The sequence below is a fragment of the Primulina tabacum genome, chromosome 6 (assembly GCF_025594145.1).
Source record: "Primulina tabacum isolate GXHZ01 chromosome 6, ASM2559414v2, whole genome shotgun sequence".
NCBI lineage: Eukaryota > Viridiplantae > Streptophyta > Magnoliopsida > Lamiales > Gesneriaceae > Primulina > Primulina tabacum.
In genome coordinates this window covers 4,578,136-4,601,348 of record NC_134555.1, presented here as the reverse complement: position 1 = coordinate 4,601,348, position 23,213 = coordinate 4,578,136, and the positions used below count along the sequence as shown (strand labels likewise).

The 23,213-nt window shown below is 34.4% G+C and overlaps 3 protein-coding genes across 7 annotated transcripts; all 3 read left to right on the top strand.

Moving 5' to 3' along the window:
• The first annotated feature begins 1,612 nt into the window (after positions 1 to 1,612).
• On the top strand, positions 1,613 to 9,927 carry LOC142548894 (delta(24)-sterol reductase-like). 4 transcript variants are annotated; one of them, XM_075657524.1, is made up of 3 exons: positions 1,613 to 1,708; positions 7,671 to 8,937; positions 9,272 to 9,927. In XM_075657524.1, exons 2-3 carry the CDS (start codon positions 7,690 to 7,692, stop codon positions 9,728 to 9,730), a joined length of 1,707 nt encoding a protein of 568 aa, XP_075513639.1. In that variant the 5' UTR covers positions 1,613 to 1,708; positions 7,671 to 7,689; the 3' UTR covers positions 9,731 to 9,927. The 4 variants fall into 4 exon arrangements, with proteins under 4 accessions (XP_075513639.1, XP_075513640.1, XP_075513643.1 ...); XM_075657525.1 differs by having other exon boundaries at positions 1,675 to 1,803; XM_075657528.1 differs by lacking the exon at positions 1,613 to 1,708 and adding an exon at positions 1,722 to 1,744.
• A 1,523-nt stretch (positions 9,928 to 11,450) lies between these two features.
• LOC142548892 (E3 ubiquitin-protein ligase WAV3-like) lies at positions 11,451 to 14,576 on the top strand. Of its 2 annotated transcripts, none has more exons than XM_075657523.1 (2): positions 11,451 to 11,762; positions 12,507 to 14,576. In XM_075657523.1, the coding sequence occupies exons 1-2, from the start codon at positions 11,571 to 11,573 to the stop codon at positions 14,352 to 14,354; spliced, it is 2,040 nt and encodes a 679-aa protein (XP_075513638.1). In that variant the 5' UTR covers positions 11,451 to 11,570; the 3' UTR covers positions 14,355 to 14,576. The 2 variants fall into 2 exon arrangements, with proteins under 2 accessions (XP_075513638.1, XP_075513637.1); XM_075657522.1 differs by lacking the exon at positions 11,451 to 11,762 and adding an exon at positions 11,786 to 12,405.
• A 719-nt stretch (positions 14,577 to 15,295) lies between these two features.
• Positions 15,296 to 19,286, top strand: LOC142548891 (ras-related protein RABF2a-like). The gene is made up of 7 exons (XM_075657521.1): positions 15,296 to 15,458; positions 16,603 to 16,680; positions 16,795 to 16,962; positions 17,171 to 17,219; positions 17,681 to 17,754; positions 18,485 to 18,578; positions 18,962 to 19,286. Exons 1-7 carry the CDS (start codon positions 15,420 to 15,422, stop codon positions 19,060 to 19,062), a joined length of 603 nt encoding a protein of 200 aa, XP_075513636.1. The 5' UTR covers positions 15,296 to 15,419; the 3' UTR covers positions 19,063 to 19,286.
• The last annotated feature ends 3,927 nt before the right edge of the window (positions 19,287 to 23,213 follow it).

Sequence of the window (23,213 nt, the reverse complement as noted above, 5' to 3'; positions counted from 1 at the left end):
TTAAAGCATAATCAAGGACTTTATCTATGCTGTTTGCATGGGTATACAGATAAAGTATAACAAGACCATAAAAAGTTAAATTATATTAAAATAAAGATTGTTTATTACACTTGAGTCAATAAATTCCCTAGCCAACCGTTAACTTGCAGAGCATCTACTCTAACATTTACAACTCTAGATCAACCTAACCTGACATCAAATATATCAACTTTGAGACAAATTTTTGAGATCGAGACTCAATTATAACAATCTACAAGAAAATCGAACTTTGATTGATTGTATAACATGATATAATATAAAAATACAGTGCAAAAAAAAATTTCGGTTTAATCCGCAACCCTAATTCAAGATTGTTATTATCATTTAATCAAAGTAGAGAGAAGCGTTTGTGGAAAATGGAATGGAAAATATCACAAGAATTACTTCGGGGGTTTCACTATTCTTATCAGTAGCACGTCAATTTTGTAATTGTTTTGTTCATAGTTCATATTTAATTCATTGGTTATATATTTATTTAAGTTAAAAAATATCTTAGTTCAGTATTTGGAAATATTAGATATAACACCTAATACAGATCCACTTAGGGGTGATTAGGTAGGTTTTGTTTAATTATTTTATTGATTTATGTACAACTAATAATTAACAGGTATTTAAATCTACATTTTAGAATAAAAAGTCCTTGTTGAGATGACCAATAGCTCTTTATGGGTTCAATAGAATCCTCAATTTCCTATGAGCTATGACAAAAATTGGCATGGATGTAGTTAAACAATTACCTGGACAATTAGAAAAGTTCGAGTTCGAGTTCAAGGTCTCGAAATCTAATGGTAATAAGAATTTTTCTAATGTATAATGGTCTCACGGATCTATATCTATAAGAAACGTCGACTCAATCTTTATTTATAAAAAATAATAATTTAGAGATAAAAATCAATATTTTTCACTCAGTTATCATATGTTGCACAGTATATCTTTATAGCATAATTATAAAACGATACTTTTATAGTGAAAAATAATTTGGATATAAAGATAACATTTTTCATGAGTCGAATACTTTTCACTCAAATCAAAATTACAAATATTCTTGTGAGACCGTCTAATTAGCTAATTTTTTGTGAGATGGATAACCAACAAAAAAAATGATACTTTGTATATATAAAGAAACAATAGTTTTCATGAATCAGATATGGTCAGATATTTATTTTACAAAATTAACCATGAAACTGTTTCACGTGAATTTTTGTGTTGCAACAAATCATTCCTATCTGAAAAAAACCAAAAAGGTCTTTTGTGAGACGGTCTCACGAATCTCTATCTGTGAGACGAGTCAATCTTATCGATATTCACAATAAAAAGTAATACTCTTAGCATAAAAAATTATATTTTTTTATGAATGACTCAAATAAAATATTTGTCTCACAAAATACGATCCGTGAGATCGTCTCACACAAATTTTTGTTTTTTAAAAAAATATAAGCACCACTTGTCGATATAATAATAATCTTTTTAAAATAATTCACCTCGAGATCAAGGCAGATCCGCCAGGATCCAAATACAACAGCGCGGCACCATTTCACTTTTAATATTAATAAATAAATCTACTTTTGATTTCCCAAAATGCCCTTGTCCTATTTGGCTTTATAACGCAGATATCGAACCACCTCGTCTCCTCCGGTCACGTCGTGCCACAGTCCACTCTCCAACACGGGTACAAGCTGCGGCTTTCTTCGTCTTCTTCTTTTCGGTTTTTTTTTGTCTCTACTGTCCCGAAACTGGTTTTTAAGCTCTAATCTGGTAGAGAAGGTTGTTATTTTGGGTATTTTGTGTCGTTTATGGGATTTTTTTTGATGTTTTTCTTTCTTCCTGCTTCTGTTTATGTGATGCATGATTTAGTTTTTTTTACTTCAATGCTTTAGATCTATTCGTGTCGAAGTTTAATGCTTTCTGTTTTATTCATGCATTGTTGCTTTATTGCTTACGGTTCTGATTTTAGATCTACTCGTGGATGGTGTGTTTTATGCTTCATTCGGAGTACCCATTAGGTTTTTGTTAGTGGCTGAGTGCTCAAATCTCAGATAAAGTCAAATTTGTGTAAAAAAAAAGACAATTACAATTTACTGTTGGGGATTCAATAAAATAAATCTATAAATCATGTGATTAAATCTATATATCACAACACGCCGGGAATTTATGTCGAATTATCAGAAAATATGAATAACATTAAACACGTACAAGAATCCATTGATTGATCTAGCGTCAGAATTATGGATCTTCCAAGGCAACAGAGAATCGACCACCTTATTCTTGCCTTTGATGGGAGAAGTAGAGAGATCTAGAATATGTGCGCCGTATATATTCTGTGTTATATTCTATGTGTCTTGGGGACCTTAATCTTATATAACCTTAGCAGTCTTCAACTCATCATAGAATATCTAATTGGGCTGGGTTTCTACACATAAAGTGGACTATACCAATTTAGTTAATACTTTGGAAACCCATAATTAATTAGATCACTTTATTGGGTCCTTTATTAGATAGCTTGTCCATGTACAATCAATTAAATAATGTGAGCCCACAAAATAATTCCAACAATCTCCCACTTGGGCCACATAAGTTATCCGGATATTGTACATGCAAAAAACTGGATTGAGCTCTTGCTATCTAAACCAAAATATTCCTTAACAATCTGGTCTATCAATTACACCAATATTGAACCAAAGCAGTCATCGCTACATTTAAAATCACTAGACCCATCAATGATCACAATATTAGCATAATCAATAACATAGATCAAGTATGGATGTGTAGCATGGAAATACATAAATGTGATCCCAGAATAAAACCTGCATTACATGCATATTAACTATATGGACAACACTAATGTGTGTCAAATGCCCAAAAATCTTGGGTGGCCAACCCATGACAAACGCATCCGCAATTATAGAGTTTGCAATAATATGCTCAATTGACACACAATCACTCTGAATTATTTCCTTCCAACTAGAAACTTCATGTCAATATCTTTTGACTTTGACAAGTTTCAGTTGTTCTTTAAATATAAATAGCGGTTTTATTATCACAATTGATCCTCAATGGTTTCTTAGACCAATGATCATTACCGGTGATAAAATTCTGCAACTTTATTCAGAGTCCAAATATCCAACTATTTCCAAATGTCAGATTTCCGATGTGAGCATAAAATCCTTAGTTCACTTTATGTACCGCATAACCCGATTAATAATCCAATGTCTGGTTTTTTAAATATCTGCTCAAAATTCTAATGATGTTCACAATATCTAAACAATGTTCTTTATAAATCTGAATGAGATTACCACATGATAAAATTTATACCACCAGATATGTGGACATAAACATCAATATATTCTTCTCAATGTTGACTTTCCAATATACTCACTCCCACTAAAATCAATATACGAAATTAATTTGCATTTAATTTCAAAATTTCATGCATGCATAATGTCAATGTCATTTAAAATATTGATGTTCAATTTATCAAGCTTATCAATCAAAGAACTCATACCAAACATATTTGAATTTCGAAAAATTGAAAATACCACATGGATAAAGCAAAAACTTGATTTGTTCAAACATGAAACTAAAATCAAATTTCGTTTTTCAAATTCAAATACCAGAAATAAAAAAAATTCAGTTCCTAAATAAAGCTTTAAAAAAAAAACACCAACAATTTTATTGTCATTTTCCATAAGATGTATCTTTCACCATCAGTTGGCAACCGGCTTCTTAGGCAACCCTTTCTTTGCACACCAATTGGCGTATTTGCGACAATCCTTCTTCACATGTTCAGCAGTCCTTTTGCAAAAGAAACAAGTGATCACTTTATCTTGTTTATGTTGCTCCATATGCAGTGAAGTCCCAGAGTTTCATACCTTATTCCATTTTCTTTTCTTATTGATGCAATTACCTTGATAGTTAGATGCCAAGTGAGCACTTTTAATCATATCTTGTTTCAATCTCTCCTCCTCCTGAACGCACTGCGCAATAAGCTCATTCAAAGTCTACTTTTCCTTCTGGGTCTTATAACTTATTTTGAATTGATTAAATTGTGCAGGCAGAGAGATCAAGACTAAATGCACGACTATGTCTTTCGACAATTCCAACTTGAATGCTTTTAGTCGAGTCACAAGATTTGACATTTCCATTATGTACTCCTTTATGTTTCATTTCTCTTTATACCGCATTGAGACAAGTTTAGTCAGAATAGTACTTGTCTCGACCTTTTCATTTGCAGCGAAACGATCTGCTATTTAAAGAACTTTTTGGCATCATTTTCTTTAGGAATTGCACCCCTTATAGTATCTGGAATGGAATGTTTTATAATCATCAGACTCATGCGATTTGATCGCTCCCACTTTTCCAAAGAACCCTTTTGTTCAGCAGTTCCTGAACTGGTCAAAAGTGCAAGGCGATCTTCCCTTAGCGCATAGTCCACATCCATGCAGCCGAGCACTATCATAACATGCTCTTTCCATTTCTTGAAGTTTGAGCTATTAAGTACCGGAATGTTGTTCAGATTGGCAGATATAAAAGATGCTATAACAAAATAGAACAAAAAAACTCACAATAAAATAGTCCATGCATATATTTAAATTAAATAAATCACAAAATATAAGCATGCTGGTGGTGGGCCCATAAAAAAAAGTGTCTAGCACATATTGATATTTAGTTTTTGAACAAAAATAACAATTTGTTAGTGGTACACTTAAACATCATGGTTATTAAATATTGATAATAAACCCGGCCAACAATATGCCTTTCTTTGGAGCATAATTGCATGCATAGATAAATCCAAAATTATCACATATTTAGTACCACATATTGTGCTAAAATTTGGCCAGAAAATGACATTCATTTGGTCCGATCATTTTCCGCATAAGTTTAACACAATTTACTATCATATAATGTGTCTACAATCTGACAATAAAATAATCTTCCTTTGGGCGATTAATTTCTGCATAGTTTTGACACGCTTTAAGACCTCATAATTATGTGCTTATAATATGGCCAAAAATTGTCTTCCTTTGGGCCAGCTATTTTTCGCATAGATATAAATGCACTTGAAAAAGATATATTGAATCTAAAATTTGGCCAAAAAATAATCTTCCTTTGGGCCGATTAATTTCCGCATAGATCTAGATACACTTTAAAATCATCTATTGTGTTTGAAATTTGACCAAAAAATAGTCTTCCTTTGGGCCGACTATTTTTCGCATAAATTGAAACACAATTTATTTTGAACTTAAACAATATCTACATATCTCAAAAAATCACTTTATTAACATGTAATTTAAATTTAACCAAATTTGAGATACAAGATGATATTAATTTAACTTTGATTGGGCCAAATAAAACATAGAGACCAAATATGCAAGAAATAAAATATTTGCACCTTATAATTATTCATCCACAAATATTTTATCGAAATAAACAAAGACGATAAAATAAAGAATAATTTCATATTAATTTTATTTCATGCAATTAAATTTTGAAATGGTCGAATTTAATTTCACGAATCAGAATTGCGGAAGTCAAAATTTAATAAATGGTCAAAATTTTGGATTTCAAAATCTGGTTCAAAATTAAAAACCAAATAAGGCCTTAAATCACCAAAAAAAATCCCCAAATTCAAAAATAACCTAACCAACAATAAAATCCGCCGCGGCCGTCGCCGGAACTCCGACTTACTGCCGGAAAATGACAGCCCATAAGGCGGCGACCACCGGTGCACTGTCATCGGTCCGCTTTAGGCCGGAAATCGGCCGGAATATGTCCAGATGTAAATCACGCATGAGATCGCGATTCATGAAGAAAATGCGACCGAATTCAATAGATATAGAAGCTTTTACGGCTAATTAATTGAGGGTTATGGAGCGCCTGAGTGTTGCGAACAAAACGCCTAAGAATTAGCCGTCGGAAATTGGCCGTCAAACAACCGATTTGCCCTGAATCCGGCGGCCTATCCCAGAATCCGAAAAATTCGAATTTTGATTTTTTTAATTCGAAAATAAATCTGAATTTTGGATGTAAAATTCGAAAATACTAGATCCAAAAAACATGAATTTATTCAGATCCAAATTCAGAAAATTTAAAAAACCAAATCTGAATCCAAAAAAATTTACAGACAAGAAAATCGTCTCAGATCTAAGAATAAAACATACTTTTCTGTTTCGATCTATCAATAAACAAAAAATTCTCATAATTCAACATAAACGTTGCTCTGATACCACTCTTGTTGGAGATTCAATAAAATAAATGTATAAATCATGTGATTAAATCCATATATCACAACACGCCAGAAATTCATGTCGAATTATCAGAAAATATGAATAACATTAAACACGTACCAGAATCCATTGATTGATCTAGCTTCAGAATTATGGATCTTCCAAGGCAACAGAGAATCGACCACCTTATTCTTGCCTTTGATGGGAGAAGGAGAGAGATCTAGAATAAGTGCGTCGTATATATTCTGTGTTATATTCTCTGTGTCTTAGGGACCATAATCTTATATAACCTTAGCAGTCTTCAACCCATCATAGAATACCTAATTGGGCTGGGTTTCTACACATAAGGTGGACTATACCAATTTATTTAATACTTTGGAAACCCATAATTAATTAGATCACTTTATTGGGTCCTTTATTAGATAGTTTGTCCATGTACAATTAATTAAATTATGTGAGCCTACAAAATAATTCCAACATTTACTTGAAATACTTTCTTGTTTCAGATTTTGGAAATATTTTCACTGAGCTGGTTTTCTAAAATGTTTGAAAGAAATATTCTTTGTCACCGATGTATCGTTTGGTTACTGATTCAAATTTCAACAGTTTAGGTTGCACTAGCTATAAACAATTTAGCGAGTAGTGACAACAGAAGCTTTATGTTTGAATCTCCTTTGGAAACTCAGATTTATTCATATTCGGAATCCCTATCTCATAGAGATTGTGAACAATCGAGTCTTCATTCAATAAAACATTCCATTCGTCATCTTCCAATATCTTAAATATCTTTTTAGATTTTTCTATTGTAGTAGAGCTCTTACAATATTATTGGATTTTGGATATTTTTTATGTAAGCTTTATATTATTGGACTCCATGTCTTAAATTCGATATATCTGTTCAATCATGTAAGAGTCTCTATAATATGCCCCGCATTTGATTTTGCACTGATTTTATTATAGTTTTTAAAATAGAGCTAAATTAAATAGATTTTTTTAAATATATTTTAAAAATTTTGATCACATATTCTTCTTTTTAATTTTTTTTCTCGGATTTCATCTTTCTTAGTGGCATCAGACTAGATGTATAAGGTAGATTAGTTGCCGTCCCCTTACATCCGCACAGAGAGTCTAGCTCCCCCAGCAGGCTGACCAGCGAGCATTCTACTGATTTGAATGGGGAAAAAAATAAAACTTTTGGATTTGCCACTCTCATGCACATATTCATTGCTGGCCCTGATAAATAGTAAGCAGACAGTTTAACGTTATTTTGCATGTCGAAGTTCGGGTTTGCTGTTAGCAGTTGTCACAGCCATTTTTATCTGTAACAATCCCTTTGAAATTTGACCATTACCAATGTGATTTTTGCTCAAGTTTCTTACTTCTGCATTTGTTTCTTTTATGCTGTAGGCCTGTTCTTTGTTTCATAATGTCAGATCTTGAGGCCCCATTACGCCCCAAGAGAAAGAAGATCTGGGTGGATTACTTTGTCCAATTACGATGGATAATTGTCATCTTTGTCGTTCTTCCCATTTCCTTCACATTGTACTTCCTCACTTACCTTGGGGATGTGAGGTCTGAGTGCAAATCATTCAAGAAGCGCCAGGAAGAGCATGATGAAAATGTCAAGAAAGTTGTTAAACGCCTCAAGGAGAGGAACCCCCAAAAAGATGGTTTAGTCTGCACAGCCCGAAAACCTTGGATTGCTGTTGGAATGCGCAATGTAGACTATAAGCGTGCTCGACATTATGAGGTTGACCTTTCTTCCTTCAGAAACATTCTTGACATTGACAAGGAGCGAATGATTGCTAGAGTGGAGCCCTTGGTCAACATGGGTCAGATTTCCAGGGTTACTGTTCCAATGAATCTTTCCCTCGCCGTTGTTGCAGAGCTTGATGATCTGACTGTTGGTGGCCTGATCAATGGGTACGGGATTGAAGGAAGCTCCCATATTTATGGTCTGTTCTCGGATACAGTTGTGGCTTATGAAATTGTTTTGGCAGATGGTCGGTTGGTTAGAGCCACAAAAGACAATGAATACTCTGATCTTTACTATGCTATCCCGTGGTCTCAGGGGACACTTGGACTCCTTGTGGCTGCTGAGATTAAGCTTATACCTATTAAGGAGTACATGAAGCTAACATACAAGCCAGTAGTGGGTAATCTAAAGGAGCTTGCACAAGCGTACATGGATTCCCTTGCACCCAGGGATGGAGACCAGGATGATTCTGACAAGGTTCCAGACTTTGTTGAGACCATGATTTACTCTCCAACAGAAGCTGTGTGTATGACAGGAAAGTATGCTTCTAAAGAAGAAGCAAAGAAGAAGGGAAATAAAATCAATAGTGTTGGTTGGTGGTTCAAACCGTGGTTTTACCAGCATGCCGAGACAGCATTGAAAAAGGGGGAGTTTGTTGAATATATCCCTACCAGAGAATATTATCACAGGCATACAAGATGCTTGTACTGGGAGGGAAAGCTCATCCTTCCTTTTGCAGATCAATGTTGGTTCAGATATCTGCTTGGTTGGCTGATGCCACCTAAGGTTTCTCTGCTCAAGGCTACTCAAGGAGAAGCCATTAGGAACTACTACCATGAGATGCACGTCATTCAGGATATGCTTGTTCCTCTTTATAAGGTTGGAGATGCTTTGGAGTGGGTTCATCGTGAGATGGAGGTATGCTTGTTTTTCTTTGTGTGCTATAATTCCCACACGATATATTTCCTTATGGTTTTTTTTCCACTGTTTTAACAAAGTGTTAAATCTTCTTGACGTGAGTGATCGAGAGAGTTAAAGATGCTCCATCCTCGTGTAAAAATTTACCTCTTAGAAATCGTTGACTCCATCCAAAAACTTTTAACTAAATTCCTTGTAAGGAGAGATGAGATCCGATGATCGTGGGCTTGATTTTTTATTTCATCATGATCACAATCGCAAGAAACTATGACATGTCATTATTATGTATACCGATGGTTCCATTATTAAGTATGCTGATGGTTCCTCTTTTCAGTTGTATCCCCTCTGGCTCTGTCCTCACAGACTGTTCAAACTGCCTGTTAAAACCATGGTGTATCCAGAACCAGGATTTGAGCTACAGCACAGGCAAGGTGATACACACTACGCTCAAATGTATACTGATGTTGGAGTCTACTATGCTCCGGGACCCGTCTTAAGGGGTGAAGAATTTGATGGAGCTGGAGCAGTTCGTAAAATGGAGGACTGGTTGATTGAAAACCATGGATTCCAGCCTCAGTATGCTGTATCTGAGCTCAGTGAGAAGAACTTCTGGAGAATGTTTGATGCAGGTCTTTACGAGCAATGCAGGAAGAAGTATGGAGCTGTTGGTACTTTCATGAGCGTATATTACAAATCAAAAAAAGGCAGGAAGACCGAAAAAGAGGTTCAGGAAGCTGAGAAGGAGATACTTGAGACTCCTGATGCTGAAGCTGATAATCCCGGGGATTATTGAGTGTTGTTCTTGTTGATTGGTTTTGGTAGGGTCATCAGTTTTTCTCCCCATTTTCTGGTTCGAGTTTGGTGTTTTATTTCTCTTATTCTGCATTTCTTCCCTCTAACATTTGAGTTCCATTTGATGAGTTGTAGTTCATGACTGTGTAGGCCTCATTCTTGTGGGCAAACTGGTGTAGAATAAACGTCCTTTCTGTATCCTCTTTTAACGTTTATCTCAAGATGGCGAGTTCTCTCTTGTACGACGATTATTTGCACTTTGGTTAAATTACTGAAGTACACATGTAATTTTCTGCTATAAAGTCTCTTTTATGATCCATGCAAATTTTATTTTCTCAAATGTAGAAATAGACTAATTTTACGAACTTTTGGGAAGAACGGTGTGCGTGATTGCAGGCATGTAATCTGATTTGGTTGCCTGCATATAAGATAAGATCATGGAATTTATATAAGCATTTTTCAGAATTGGATGGTATTTGAAATCTTGGATTTCTAACCACTTTGACCACAATTTGATTCATTTTTTTTTCTGATCACATATGTTTTATCGATTTTTCGGGTCGTATTTTGTGAGACATATTTCTTATTTGGGTCTTCAATGAAAAAATATTAATTTTTATGCTAAGAGTGTTGTTTTTTATTGTGAATATCGGTAAGGTTGAACCGTCTCACAGATAAAGATTCGTGGGACTGGCTCATAAGAGATCTACTCTCGATAGTTTTAGATAACAAATTTGAAGTCCTATAATTTCAGAACTTCAGCTCAAATAGATTAAATCTCTTGTGAGACGGTTTTACCAATTTTTATATGTGAGACGGGTCAACCCTACCAATATTCACAATAAAAAGTAATACTCTTGAAAAAAATAATACTTTTTCATGGATGACCCAAATAAGATATCCGTCTCACAAAATACGACCTGTGAGACCGTCTCACACAAGTTTTTGCCGCTCAAATATACCTAAGAAAATATGCACCGAATATGAGTTTGGATACAAAGATTTTGGTGGATTTATAAATCAAAATGAAATTACTTAAAATAACTTTTTATAATAATGATCTACATTATATCTTAATTGTTATTTAGATAATAGTTATATGATAACTACTGTGCTTAATATAAACTAAGAACTCGGGGATACGCAGAGTTTGCATTTATAAAATTTTGTGCATAGTAGTTATTTATATATTTATTCGAATATTTTTTTGTCTTCATTTTTTTTAAAAATAAATTCATGTTTTTTACTTTTTCTTAATTTTTTATGGACTGATAAGTATTTTGGAAACCGTATCACAAGATACCTATTCTAATTATAATTAGCAAACAAGGCACACACATACATGATATGATCGTTAATAGATGGGTTGATTAATAAAATTTTGTTATAATTTTAATTATTATTTAAATGAAGATAATATAATTATATCAGATATGTGATCCGTAGAAATAATACTTAATTTTCTTGAAATTTTAAAGTAAATGATATATGTAGTTTAATTATCTAAATAAATAAGATATTTTTATAAAAACCAATTGATATCACAAAATAGAACTATATCTTCGACTTTTATATATAATATAGATATTAAATAAAATGGGTATATATTGATGTTTAATATCGATGTGATGTAAAATTCTTAGCATTAAATACAAAAAAAATGCTAATATTCTTTTAAATTAATATTATAGTAAATTAAATGGTAGAATAGAATTGCCCATTTATTACATAACATCGTAAGACAGATCAGATACCCAAATTCTCGCCTTCGAAATTTCATTCTACTCTGTTATCTCTCCGAATATCATCCAAATTCCAAACAATCATTATTCGCGCAAACAATGTCTGGGAAGTGGAGCAAATTGAAGAAGACGTTGTCAATAAACGCCACCGGAACCGCCGCCGCGGCGCCCTCTTCTAAGCTTCCGCCAACTGTCCCCGATCAGTCGAAATCTCGGCCTCCCACCTCATCATCATCCTCCTCCTTCTCATCCCGCCTCTCCAGCAGCTTCAGTCTCAGCTCTTCGTCGAAGGTCCGTTTCGCTGCATCTATTTCTTCTTTGATCGTTGTTATTATTATTGTTCTTTCGCGATTTTCCGGCGGCGTAACTGGTTCTCGCGGTGGTTTTTGTCTTTTCTCCTCCCCTGACTGAGAAGTGCGTCATCGAGAATGACAGCTGTGGTCTCGAGAGATCTGCGAGTATTTTGCGTGTTTGGTAACTGAATTTCAGAGCGAAACGAAATGCATGAATTTTGGCTTGCCACAAACACCCCTCGACTTTGCGTCTAATTGTGGCCTTCGGTGTGAGGGTAAATTTGGTAATTGATGTGTTGTGATTCGTCACGTTTCTTGGTGGGGTAAATAAAATAAATAATCGTAGACTGAGCGGTGGCGGCGTCACTGTTTCGTGATTCCACTTATATTAAATAATTACTAATAAAGAATTCGACTTGTAGTGGAAAAGATATCTTAAATGACTACATGTGACTCAAAAAGATCATCAAATTCAAGGGTCTTTTTGGGATGTGATTGGGTGGATTTTTCATAGCATATCTCTACCATGAGTTGTCCTCTATTTTTGTGCTCAGTTTTTCATAATCGAAGCTACTAAGCGTACAATTTATTACTAGTAGGCATCACCTTGTTTCTGGTTTCAAATAAATGATATGCTGTTGGTAAAATTTACAGATAGAGTCACGTTACGTCCACTTGTGTTTAACTCTAGTTTAAACTCAAAGACTGTCAATTGATCTTGTTAATATTTTCTTGATTGCAGAAGATTTGTGCTATTTGTCTGGGGATAGTGAAAATTGGGCTGGGCCAGGCCATTTTCACAGCTGAATGCTCACACTCCTTCCACTTCAGCTGTATCTCTTGCAGTGTCAAGCATGGAAATCATCTTTGTCCCATTTGCCGCTTGAAATGGAAAGAGATCCCATCTCAACTTCCTGATATCAACGCTAACGCCGATCATAACACGCATGGCCAAGGCCAAGTCTCACCACCTCAGGCCACATTTGAAAATCACAACTATCCTCGTGCACAGCCTGAGCCCTCTCGCTATTCGGATGATGAGCCCCTTCCTGTCATCCGTACAGATACGACACCAGCATTTGAACATGCTCGTGCTCCCTCGAGTAATTTAGTCATCAAGGCCTTCCCCGAATTTCCGGCTGTTGCTGCTGCAGAGTCAGTATCTGACTTTGCAGTTCTTGTAGGTGTGCGGGCACCACCACTTTTAGATGCCACAGATCAAGTGGACCGTGCATCTATTGATCTTGTTTTGGTTCTTGATGTTAGTGGCAGCATGGACGGTGCGAAGCTGTTCCTTATGAAGCATGCTGTTTATTTTATCATTGATAACTTAGGACCTGGTGACCGGCTTTCTCTCGTTTCCTTTTCATCCAGTGCTAGCAGAATTTTCCCGCTGCTTAGGATGACTGATACAGGTCGTGAAGATGCCAAACAGGCCGTCACTTCGCTACATGCGGTTGGTGGAACAAATATCATTGAGGGTCTAAAAAAAGGGATCCGAGTTCTCAACGAAAGGCGTGAGAGAAATTCAGTTGGAAGCATCATTCTCTTATCCGATGGAAAAGATACATATCACAATGATGCTATGATTCGTGGTCGAAAGAATCATAATTGCTCGACTGCAACTTCAGTTTTTAACATATTGTTGGCTTTTGTTTTTTCTCAAAATGGAGAGCCCGTAAACGATGCCCACCTACCTACTCTCCCTATCCACACATTTGGGTTCGGTGCAGATCATGATTCTTCAGCTATGAATGGCATATCTGATGCGTCAGGTGGCACATTTTCCTTTATTGAAACAGTTGACACTATGCGAGAAGCTTTTGCTAGATGTATTGGTGGTCTCCTCAGTGTTTCTGCTCAGGAGCTTCGGCTTACTCTCTCATCAGCATCCAGTGGAGTGAGAATTAGATCGATTTCATCTGGAAGATATGCGAAGGAAATTTCAGAGGGGGGACTAATAGGCCTTATACAAATAGGAGACATGTATGCTGATGAGGAAAAAGAGTTTCTTGTCAATTTGTCTATTCCACCGTGGCTAGTTTTGAAAGGAGATGAATGGGTAAAAAGAATGTCGCTTCTGAAAATCACATGTTCGTTTAAAGATATCGTGTCAAAGGTGACGATGCAGGTGGAGGGCGTATCGGTTGAGGTATCCAGACCTAAGGTTTTGTCTCTGGCTGAGAACATATTAAGCCTGGAGGTAGATCGCCAGAGGAATCGACTGTGGGTGGCTGATGGTATCTCAGAGGCACGAGAAATGGCCGATGCAGGAAATTTTAGTGGTGCTCAGGCCGTGCTAAGTAACAGGATGTCGACTCTACTTTCTTCTGCATCAGCGCAAGCCGGGGACAGCCTCTGCAGTTGGCTTCAATGTGAACTGATGGAAATTAGAGAAAGAATGGCAAACTTGGAGATTTACAATCGTACAGGCCGTTCTTATGTGCTATCAGGTATAAGTTCACACTCTTTGCAGAGAGCCACAACCCGGGGTGACTCGGGGAATCTTGCATCTTTGGGTTATGAGACTCCATCGATGGTGGGGATGGTTTCGAAATCACAGAATCTGAGTTTACCGAACCCACCATAGCCAGCTTTTCATACTCGACAACATATCAAGTCAGCAAGCCTCGCCCATTTTACAATTTTTATAATTCTTGATCAGTTAGTTCTCATTCAACAACAGCCTCCTGTGGGAAATTTTTTTCCAGTTTCTTGCATTAGACTCTTTCTTGCTGTTTTATTTCGTGTTTTGGTGACCCTTGTGGAGAGATTTTGGTACTCCACTCTTCTTGATAATTTGATTTTGTTATCCTCGTCGCCTGGGAAATGCGAATTTTTCTTGTGATTATTTTATAATCAACAATAATTAATTGAAATGAATGAAATGAAATGCACGGCAAAAAGCACAAAAAATGCACTCCAAATCCTAGCACCTTATTCTTTTTTAATCCTTTAAACATATAATCTCATATAACAAATTTTTTTTTTATGTATCTGCTGTAGAGGGCAATCGAGTCACGTCGAATTCAAATAACACACTATGCGAGCTCGACTTGATTCGACTCGATTTTATTTATTTTTTGTTTAGAGTTGATAGAATAATTTATTTTATGTGGTGCACATATCTAGGTACTTGTAATCAATAAAATAAAATAGACTCATTTTATTATATAATTATGAATAGGTTTTGTGAGACGATCTCACGAATCTTTATTTGTGAGAGGGGTCAACCCTACCGATATTCATAATAAAAAGTAATACTATTAGCATAAAAAGTAATATTTTTTCATATGGATGAACTAAATAAGAGATATGTTTCACAAAATACGACCCGTGAGATTGTCTCACACAAGTTTTTGTCTATAATTATATATCACATAATTACATATATTATGCACTCGAGCAGCGAATTACTTGCGAGTAATTTGTATTTGCAACCCTAGGTCCATTTGTCGTCTACAGTAATCTAAATATTAAAAAATAGATGCTAAACTTCAAATTGCGCCGACTTTAATTAATATATAATAAAAATAAATAAGAAGGAAAATAAATAAATAATTCTCTTCCATCCTGTGATCGTCGATACTTTTCTTTGAAGTTCTCCAATTCTACAATCCAACTCGAGGTCCCTATCCCCTCTTGAACTCGATTCATGGCCTCCAGCGGACACAAGAACATTAATTCGAAGCTGGTATTTACGTTGTCCGATCTCTTTTGGTGCCCCCCCTCTTTCTTAGGGTTGATTCATGCATTTTTTTCAGTGCATTTCTCAATCTGGGTCTGCTTTATCTGCTTCAAATTGTATGGGGTTCCTTTATTTTCTTCTGAATATAATTAATTTGTTGACCTCGAGAATTGAAATCGTATGTATCTCGACAAGGATTGTTGCTAATGCTAAAAATAGATTATAGACATTTGGGTTTAGTTTGACTATTTATGTTCGCACTAGTTCTTGATCAGTGGATTGATCAATCATGATTCCTTAATTTCCAACCTTTGGCAATTATATGTAAATTTTTTTCTATGATGATGATAAACCGATGATGGTATAATATTTTACTGATTTTGTTTCTATGCAATTTGTGGGTCAGTTGTTGGTAGGTAATGCAATCAATTAATTCAGTTCTTATCACTCTGAATGACCCATTAAATTGTGGATTTGTGTATTCGATATTATCCGTGTCACCAAATATGATTCTAGATCGAGACTTACTCTCATGCTTAGGTTACACGAGTCCTAACAGCAGGTAAACTTCTTCTTTTTTTCTTCACTTTGGTCACCCAAGATTGAAAAAAATAATTTTTACAGTCTCATCAAGAAATCAAAGTAGTCGACTTTGAAATTATTGAGATTAAACTTTAATAAACAGCTCAAGGTAACGCACATTTTGACCTGTATGAAGCTAAATTCCCTTAGTTTAAAGTAGATTCTTATCCACTTTGATTGGTGGTGTATCAGTTTCTATTTGTTCACCATGATCAACGATTCTGGTATGAAAGATTGGATGACATCGCGTGTTAGTTATAAATGTTTGAGTGAGAATGAATAATTTTGTATTTTGTTGTTTAACGAGGATGTTGATCGATTGGATTGGATGTTTTGTAGTTAGATCAAACCAGGGAAAAAAAATAGTTATTATGGTTTGTTAGGCACTGATGCCTTTAATTATGTTGATTTTTTCTATTTTTTCAATGAGAATATGGTTAAGTATCCATCTGTTTCTCTCTCTTGATTAGGTTGCATATTATACTTTAGTTTATATTATTCTTATATTCTATCCCTATTTTAATTTTACCACCATCTACCAGTTTTAGATATTTATTTATGCCTCTAGGTGCTTCTTGGAGATGTTGGAGCTGGAAAGTCTAGCCTAGTTTTACGTTTTGTGAAAGGGCAATTTGTCGAATTTCAGGTTTGATTAAAATTATTTTCATTGATTTCATAGTAATTCGTGCACTTATACTTTTCTTTTTGAGATTGAATTTACATTATTTTTGAGATTGAATTTACATTCTTGATATTGTAGGAATCAACTATCGGTGCTGCCTTTTTTTCACAAACTGTCGCTGTAAGTGACGCAACTGTCAAATTTGAAATATGGGATACAGCAGGTCAAGAGAGATACCACAGCTTAGCTCCAATGTATTATAGAGGAGCTGCAGCAGCCATAATTGTCTATGATATAACAAATCAAGTAAGGATGCTGCTGCCATAATTGTATTTGGCTGGTTGATATGTATGAATTATTCTGTTTTGTGTTACAATTTGATCTGAACCACTTAGGAAAGCAATATGCTTTTACTATTATAAAGGGAAGATTTTATTCGTTGTGAATTGACAAATTGTTATTTAAAATTGCACATTGTGATGCTTTTCGTCTTAATAGTCTGTCGACTTTGTAGGCATCCTTTGATCGGGCCAAAAAATGGGTTCACGAGCTCCAAGCACAAGGTAAATTCCCTTTTACCTAGTAGGCTAATTTGGCTGGAAGCTATTGTGACCTTTTTTCACTTGTGGGTTTTTCTTGTGTCGGAAGTGTTAATATTCATGATTTTACGGATCAGAGTGATGGCTGAAAAAAGTGAATTGATTAAACCTTTTGTTTTTTTCTTCATTACCTACGAGAAGAATCTTTCTTTATCCCCTAATTTACTTTAGAAAGGGTTCTTATGGTCTATGGAAAGAGAAAGCCTCTTTTCAGAAGACCACAATATTGTCTAAAATTTTGAAAGTGGAAATGGGAGACAGGATTTTATAAAAGCTACTGATTAGTATCTGTTTCTTGGAGAGATTTCAATCTCGCCATCTATCTATATATCTATCTATCTATTTACCGTAGGTTTTCTGCTTTCATTTGTTATTTATTTAGTTTTATTTCTTTGTGTCAACTTTTTTTCGTTTTGTGGCATAAGGTAACCCAAATATGGTGATGGCCCTTACTGGGAATAAAGTGGATTTATTGGAAGCAAGGAAGGTGGCAGCAGAGGCAAGGAGTCACTTGCTTTTTGTTGTGTTATCGTGTCTGCCTCCTTGATTTCGATTTACTTGAATGTTTATTTGGTCTCGTGCATTTCTGCTTAGAATAAGCTAATATTTTGTTGAGCATGCTCATGAACTTTGTGCAGCCTTAGTCATGTGTAATTTATAAGTAGTGTTTTTTTGGACTAAAATTTTCAAACTGGTTATACTATATGTTAACCAGCAAACCCTGGCTGTGAGGAAGGCGAGATCTTAATACAATTGGTACAAGTGTTTCCAGAGGCACGGGTATTTTGTTGTTCAGGTCATCACAGCAACACAAGCGACACTGTTGCGGGGTTCCATTCTTGAACACTATAACTGAACCTATAGCTAGGTAGTAATAAATGAGGCGATTGATTTGCATGAAAATTCTTCAGTTCTTGATGTATGGTCCAAACTTTATACCAACACGAATCTTTTGTGATCATTAGTTCAGTAACGTGAAACTTCTTTCTTTCTCAATTAACTAGCATTTTCACTTTTTTCGACATGTGTTCCTACTTACTGGTACATTGTGGTTGCCCACCACATTCTATGGCCTCAGAATAGCCTATAATCATGCACACCATATCAAATCCCATCTCAAACCCGAAATGTACTATCTGACAAGAAATTTTTTTCTCTGGCATAGTACTTACCTTTATTTGAGCATCAATCCACCATTATCAGCTGTAAAATGTGAATATTTAATGCAGGAGGCACAAACTTACGCACAAGAGAATGGTCTTTTCTTCATGGAAACCTCTGCCAAGGATGCAACTAATGTCAATGACCTCTTTTATGAAATAGGTAGGTTCATAATTTCTTAGAATATTGTGAAATTCCTTGACAGAAACAGTGTGAAAACAACCAAAAGTAACTATTTTGAACTGAATGGAATAGCCAGAATATATTCTTGATAACTTATTATATAATGAGCAGTTGCTTACACACACTGAACATTACAGTATCTGGTCTCGGTCGATTGCTTTTTCCTTCTAGTTTTTCCTTGTGATTGATTTTTTTTATCGTTGTACTTTTGCATCAAGTTGCAGTCAACAGTTTTGAGTCCGTCCTTAGCTCATCTTTTCATCTTTTAATTCTTCAGTCAGAATAACATTGCTTCTGTGTTATTTGTTGGCCAATATTGTCTTGCATATTCGTTTACATGTGTTGGTTGAATCTATCGACAGCAAAGAAACTGCCACATCTGCAGCCGGCAACAAACCCATCGGGCATGGTTCTTGTAGATCGAACAGGGGGGAGTGCAGCTGGTACTTCTTGTTGCTCTTGAGGCGTTGGTCATTTCCCATCAGAGTCAAATGTATCCAAAAAGAACGTCATTGTGCAGATTACTTCGGCCGCGTCTGCCCATTTGTTTTGTATTTTGAAACATTTGTTTTGTTTTTACTTTCCTCGAAATGTATGTATAGGGGTCGGACTTTGGTCAAGTAATTGTCGTCTTACTGGCTTCAATGTGTCTAGTGTTTCTGTTAATCAATAAATTTGAATTTTATATTTCTGTTGGATCTCCGATATATTTACTGTTTAAGTGTGATATTATCTGAATATTTATAGAGATTAGGACGTAGGAGTGTAGAAGAATATAGAAAGAATATATTAAATAGAACGTGTTATTGATTAAAGAATGAATAATACAATCTAATTTATAAATCTAACATCAGTCCTATCATATGGAAAGTAATCTCAACTTAATTTACCTTTATAACATACTAATAATACGATGTTGAGAGTCTTGGTTGTTAATAAACAGAATATTCAGTATTTCTCCACAAGCTGAGTGGTATATGTTTGTCAAGCCCAGGTTGGACTTCAACTCTTCAAAAGTAGGCTAAGCAAGAGCTTTTGCCAAGATATCTGCAACAAGCAAGTGAGAAAAGAAAGTAGTGAAGAGGGATTATATTACTCTCGATCTTTTCACATGAGAGGTGTTTGTCTATCTCGAAATGTTTGGTTCTATCGTGATGCACATGATTTCTAGCTATTTGTATGACTGTCTGATTATCATACATCAATTTTATTGAAAGATTGTTTTCCAATCTCTATTCGTTGAGTAGTATTTTAATCCACATTCTTTCTGAAATTCCATTGAACAAAGCATGATATTCTGCTTCTGCAATATTGCGAACTATAGCTGGTTGTATTTTTCTTTTCCATGTCACATGATTTCCCAATACAAAAGAGCAGTATTTGGAAGTAGGTCGTCTGCCAATTGAACAACAAGCCGAATCTGAATCACAGTAAATATTGATATTCCTGACAGCAGTTTTTCTTAAGAGTTAACTTTTTTTGGGATTCTTTTTAGATATCTCAGTACGTGATATACTACTTCCGTATGTTCCTCAGATGGACTATTCATGTGTTGACTGATCTCACTCATGGCAAATCCAATATTAGGTCAGGTGTGAGAAAAATATACGAGTTTACATGTGAGAAAGGTATATGAGTTCTCACACCAAATGTTGATATCTTCCCTTGTCAGCAGGGGCACAATCTCCATTAGTTTCTATCTTGACATTTTCTATCTTGACATTCTGTTCATTGGGATGTCAGTTGGTTTGCGACCTTACATCCTGTTTCTTTCAACAAATCTAGGATATACTTTCTTTGAGAAACTGAGATCCATATGATGATCTGTCTACTTTCATGCCCATAAAATATTTATGAGGTAAGGTCTTTTCCTTATTATTTTTTTAAAATATTATTTTTACTCTCTCTTTTATGGTTTCCAATAAGTACAATGTCATCGACATAGACAATGAGAACAATAACATTTCCATCAAAAAAATTAACAAACGAAGAATGATCATACTAAAGATGAAACCATGCTCGAGGCTATTGTTTCAGCACATACAAATGTTTATGAGCTTGCACACTTTATTCTTCATTGCTCTGGCATAACACCTGGAGGTATATCCATGTAATCTTCTTCTTCAAGATCACAATTCAGAAAAGCGTTGTTGACATTCAGTTGGAATAAGGGTCAATTAAGGTTTGTCGCAATTGAGAGTAGCACTCTGATGGTGTTGTCTGGCAACAAGTACAAATGTCTCATGACAATCAATTCATATGATTGAGTCGACTCTTTCGCAACTAGTCGTGCTTTGTACTGTCAATGATTCCATCTGTATTATGTTTAACTAGCTTTAAATTTGTAATCCCCCATTCGTTTTCTCGGTGGAAGTTCATTCTGCACATGTAATTCTTGAGTGCATTCCTACTGTATTCTACATTTACTTTATTTCCAATTAACTGATTACTTAATAAACATCTTCATGAAATATTCACCCCTAAAATATGTTAAGAAAGAATCTGAATTCCATTAATTTGTAGTTTATCCATGACCATGTTCTTGAACCACATAACATAATTAAAAAGAAATATGGGTTGGAATAAAAATATTTTTTATTTATTTTATTACTCAAAATGATATGTCTAACTTCGTCACAGATAATGAAACACAGTTTTTTCTTCTCTTTGGAGTAAAAGTTGAAACACATTTTCAAATTCAAGAATCCCACATCAATTTTTAAAATTTGAAATATTTCGATGTCAACCTAATACTGTTGTTTCATATCATATTAGTTAGAATCATAATATTTTCTTTATAATTTTGCTTATTAAATATGATAAATATATAGTATTTACAAGGGGGATTTGTCACCTTGCTGGAGTAGGACTCATAGTGATATGGAGTCTTACCTGAGATAGAAACTTCAAACACTAGGACTCCTATACCAACGGCGGATATGACTCTAGCCTTATCTTGATTGGATTTACCTGAATCTCGATTCATCGAGATCCTTATCTATTGATGATAATATCTTTATATCTCTTTGTCAAGTCGGGGCTCCGAATTCCTGACCCATTGGTGGGCTCGGGTCTTCCGGCCTTTTGTGAGCTTGGGCCTCTGACAGAGCTAAAGGATCGTGGGCTTGGACTTCGGACAGTGCTAGGGATCGTGGGTTTTGACTTCTGATAGTGCTAGGGTACTTTTAGGTGTGAGCTCGGATCCGTCCATTTGAACCAAATTTAGGGGCCCTTTTAGGTGTTTGCATTCTAGTATATAAAAATAATTAGATACATTTTGGGGAAAATCGATAACATTTTATTTAATTTTTTTATCAAAATTTTTAAAATCAATCAATTAAAATAAAACAGCTTATATTTTAAAATCAATAATAAGATTATGCGTAGATAACCAAATCAAATTTTACAATTAACTTGGGTGTATTCAATGTTGGAGATCTGATGAGTTTTATTCACTTTTATAGAATTTAAAAGTTTAAAGTATTCAAGACTTTTATATATTCTATAGAAGTATAATGATATTCGAAATAGACTTTTGTAGAGTTTTAAAAGTCAAAATGTTATTCAACATTTATTTTTAAAAACTCTGCAAAAGTCTCTAAGTATTCAAAATGTCAATAAACTTTTAATAACTCAGTTGAATTCATTTACATACAAATATTAGAGTAGGTCTCTTGTGAGATGTTCTCACGAATCTTTATCTGTGAGATGGATCAACCCTACCGATATTCCCAATAGAAAGTAATAATCTTAGCATAAAAAGTAATATTTTTTCATGGATGACCCAAATAAAATATCTTTATCACAAAATACGATACGTGAGACCGTCTCACACAAGTTTTTGTCCAAATATTAAGCTTAAAATATAACTATAATCTGTCAAAAAATATCTTCGATCAAACCTAAATATTTAGATAAATTTTTCTCTCTTCTCCTCATCAATTCTCTATCTCACTTTCTCTCATCTTCAAAAACATCCTTATGTATAACAAATTTATTATCTCTTCATTTTCATATATTATAAGGCTTTTTTGCCCATAAAATTGAAAGTAATAATAATTTGTAATAAATAAAATTTAAATTATTTATTAAATTTTTGAATAAAAATTTATTTTAATTATTTTTAATTAATATGATTCAAAATTGATTTTTTAATTATTTTATAGTATTTTTAGCTATTATATTTTTATACAAAAATTATATTTACAAACTATTAAATAATGTTTTGAATTGTTTTTACATGATATATACATATATCTTATCTGATTGTTTTCAAACTAAAGATGTTTTTTTACATAAAATAATTATTAGTTCCAAGAAATCAATGAAAAATAATAAGATACAATTAAAGGTATAAATACACGTATACATATGAAAAACTAACAAATATTTATAAAAGTTTTGCGAAAATCTACCGAAGTCGATGAATTTCTATTTGCAAATCTGTTAAATTTTATATAACTCAGTAAAAATATGTCGAATCTACAAAAATCCATCATTTAAAAAATCATTAAATCTCTGGATTGATTACACCTCCATATTTATCATTTAAAAAAAAATCATTAATATATGGAATGGTTACACCTTCACTCAGTCCATATTAATTCTTATTTG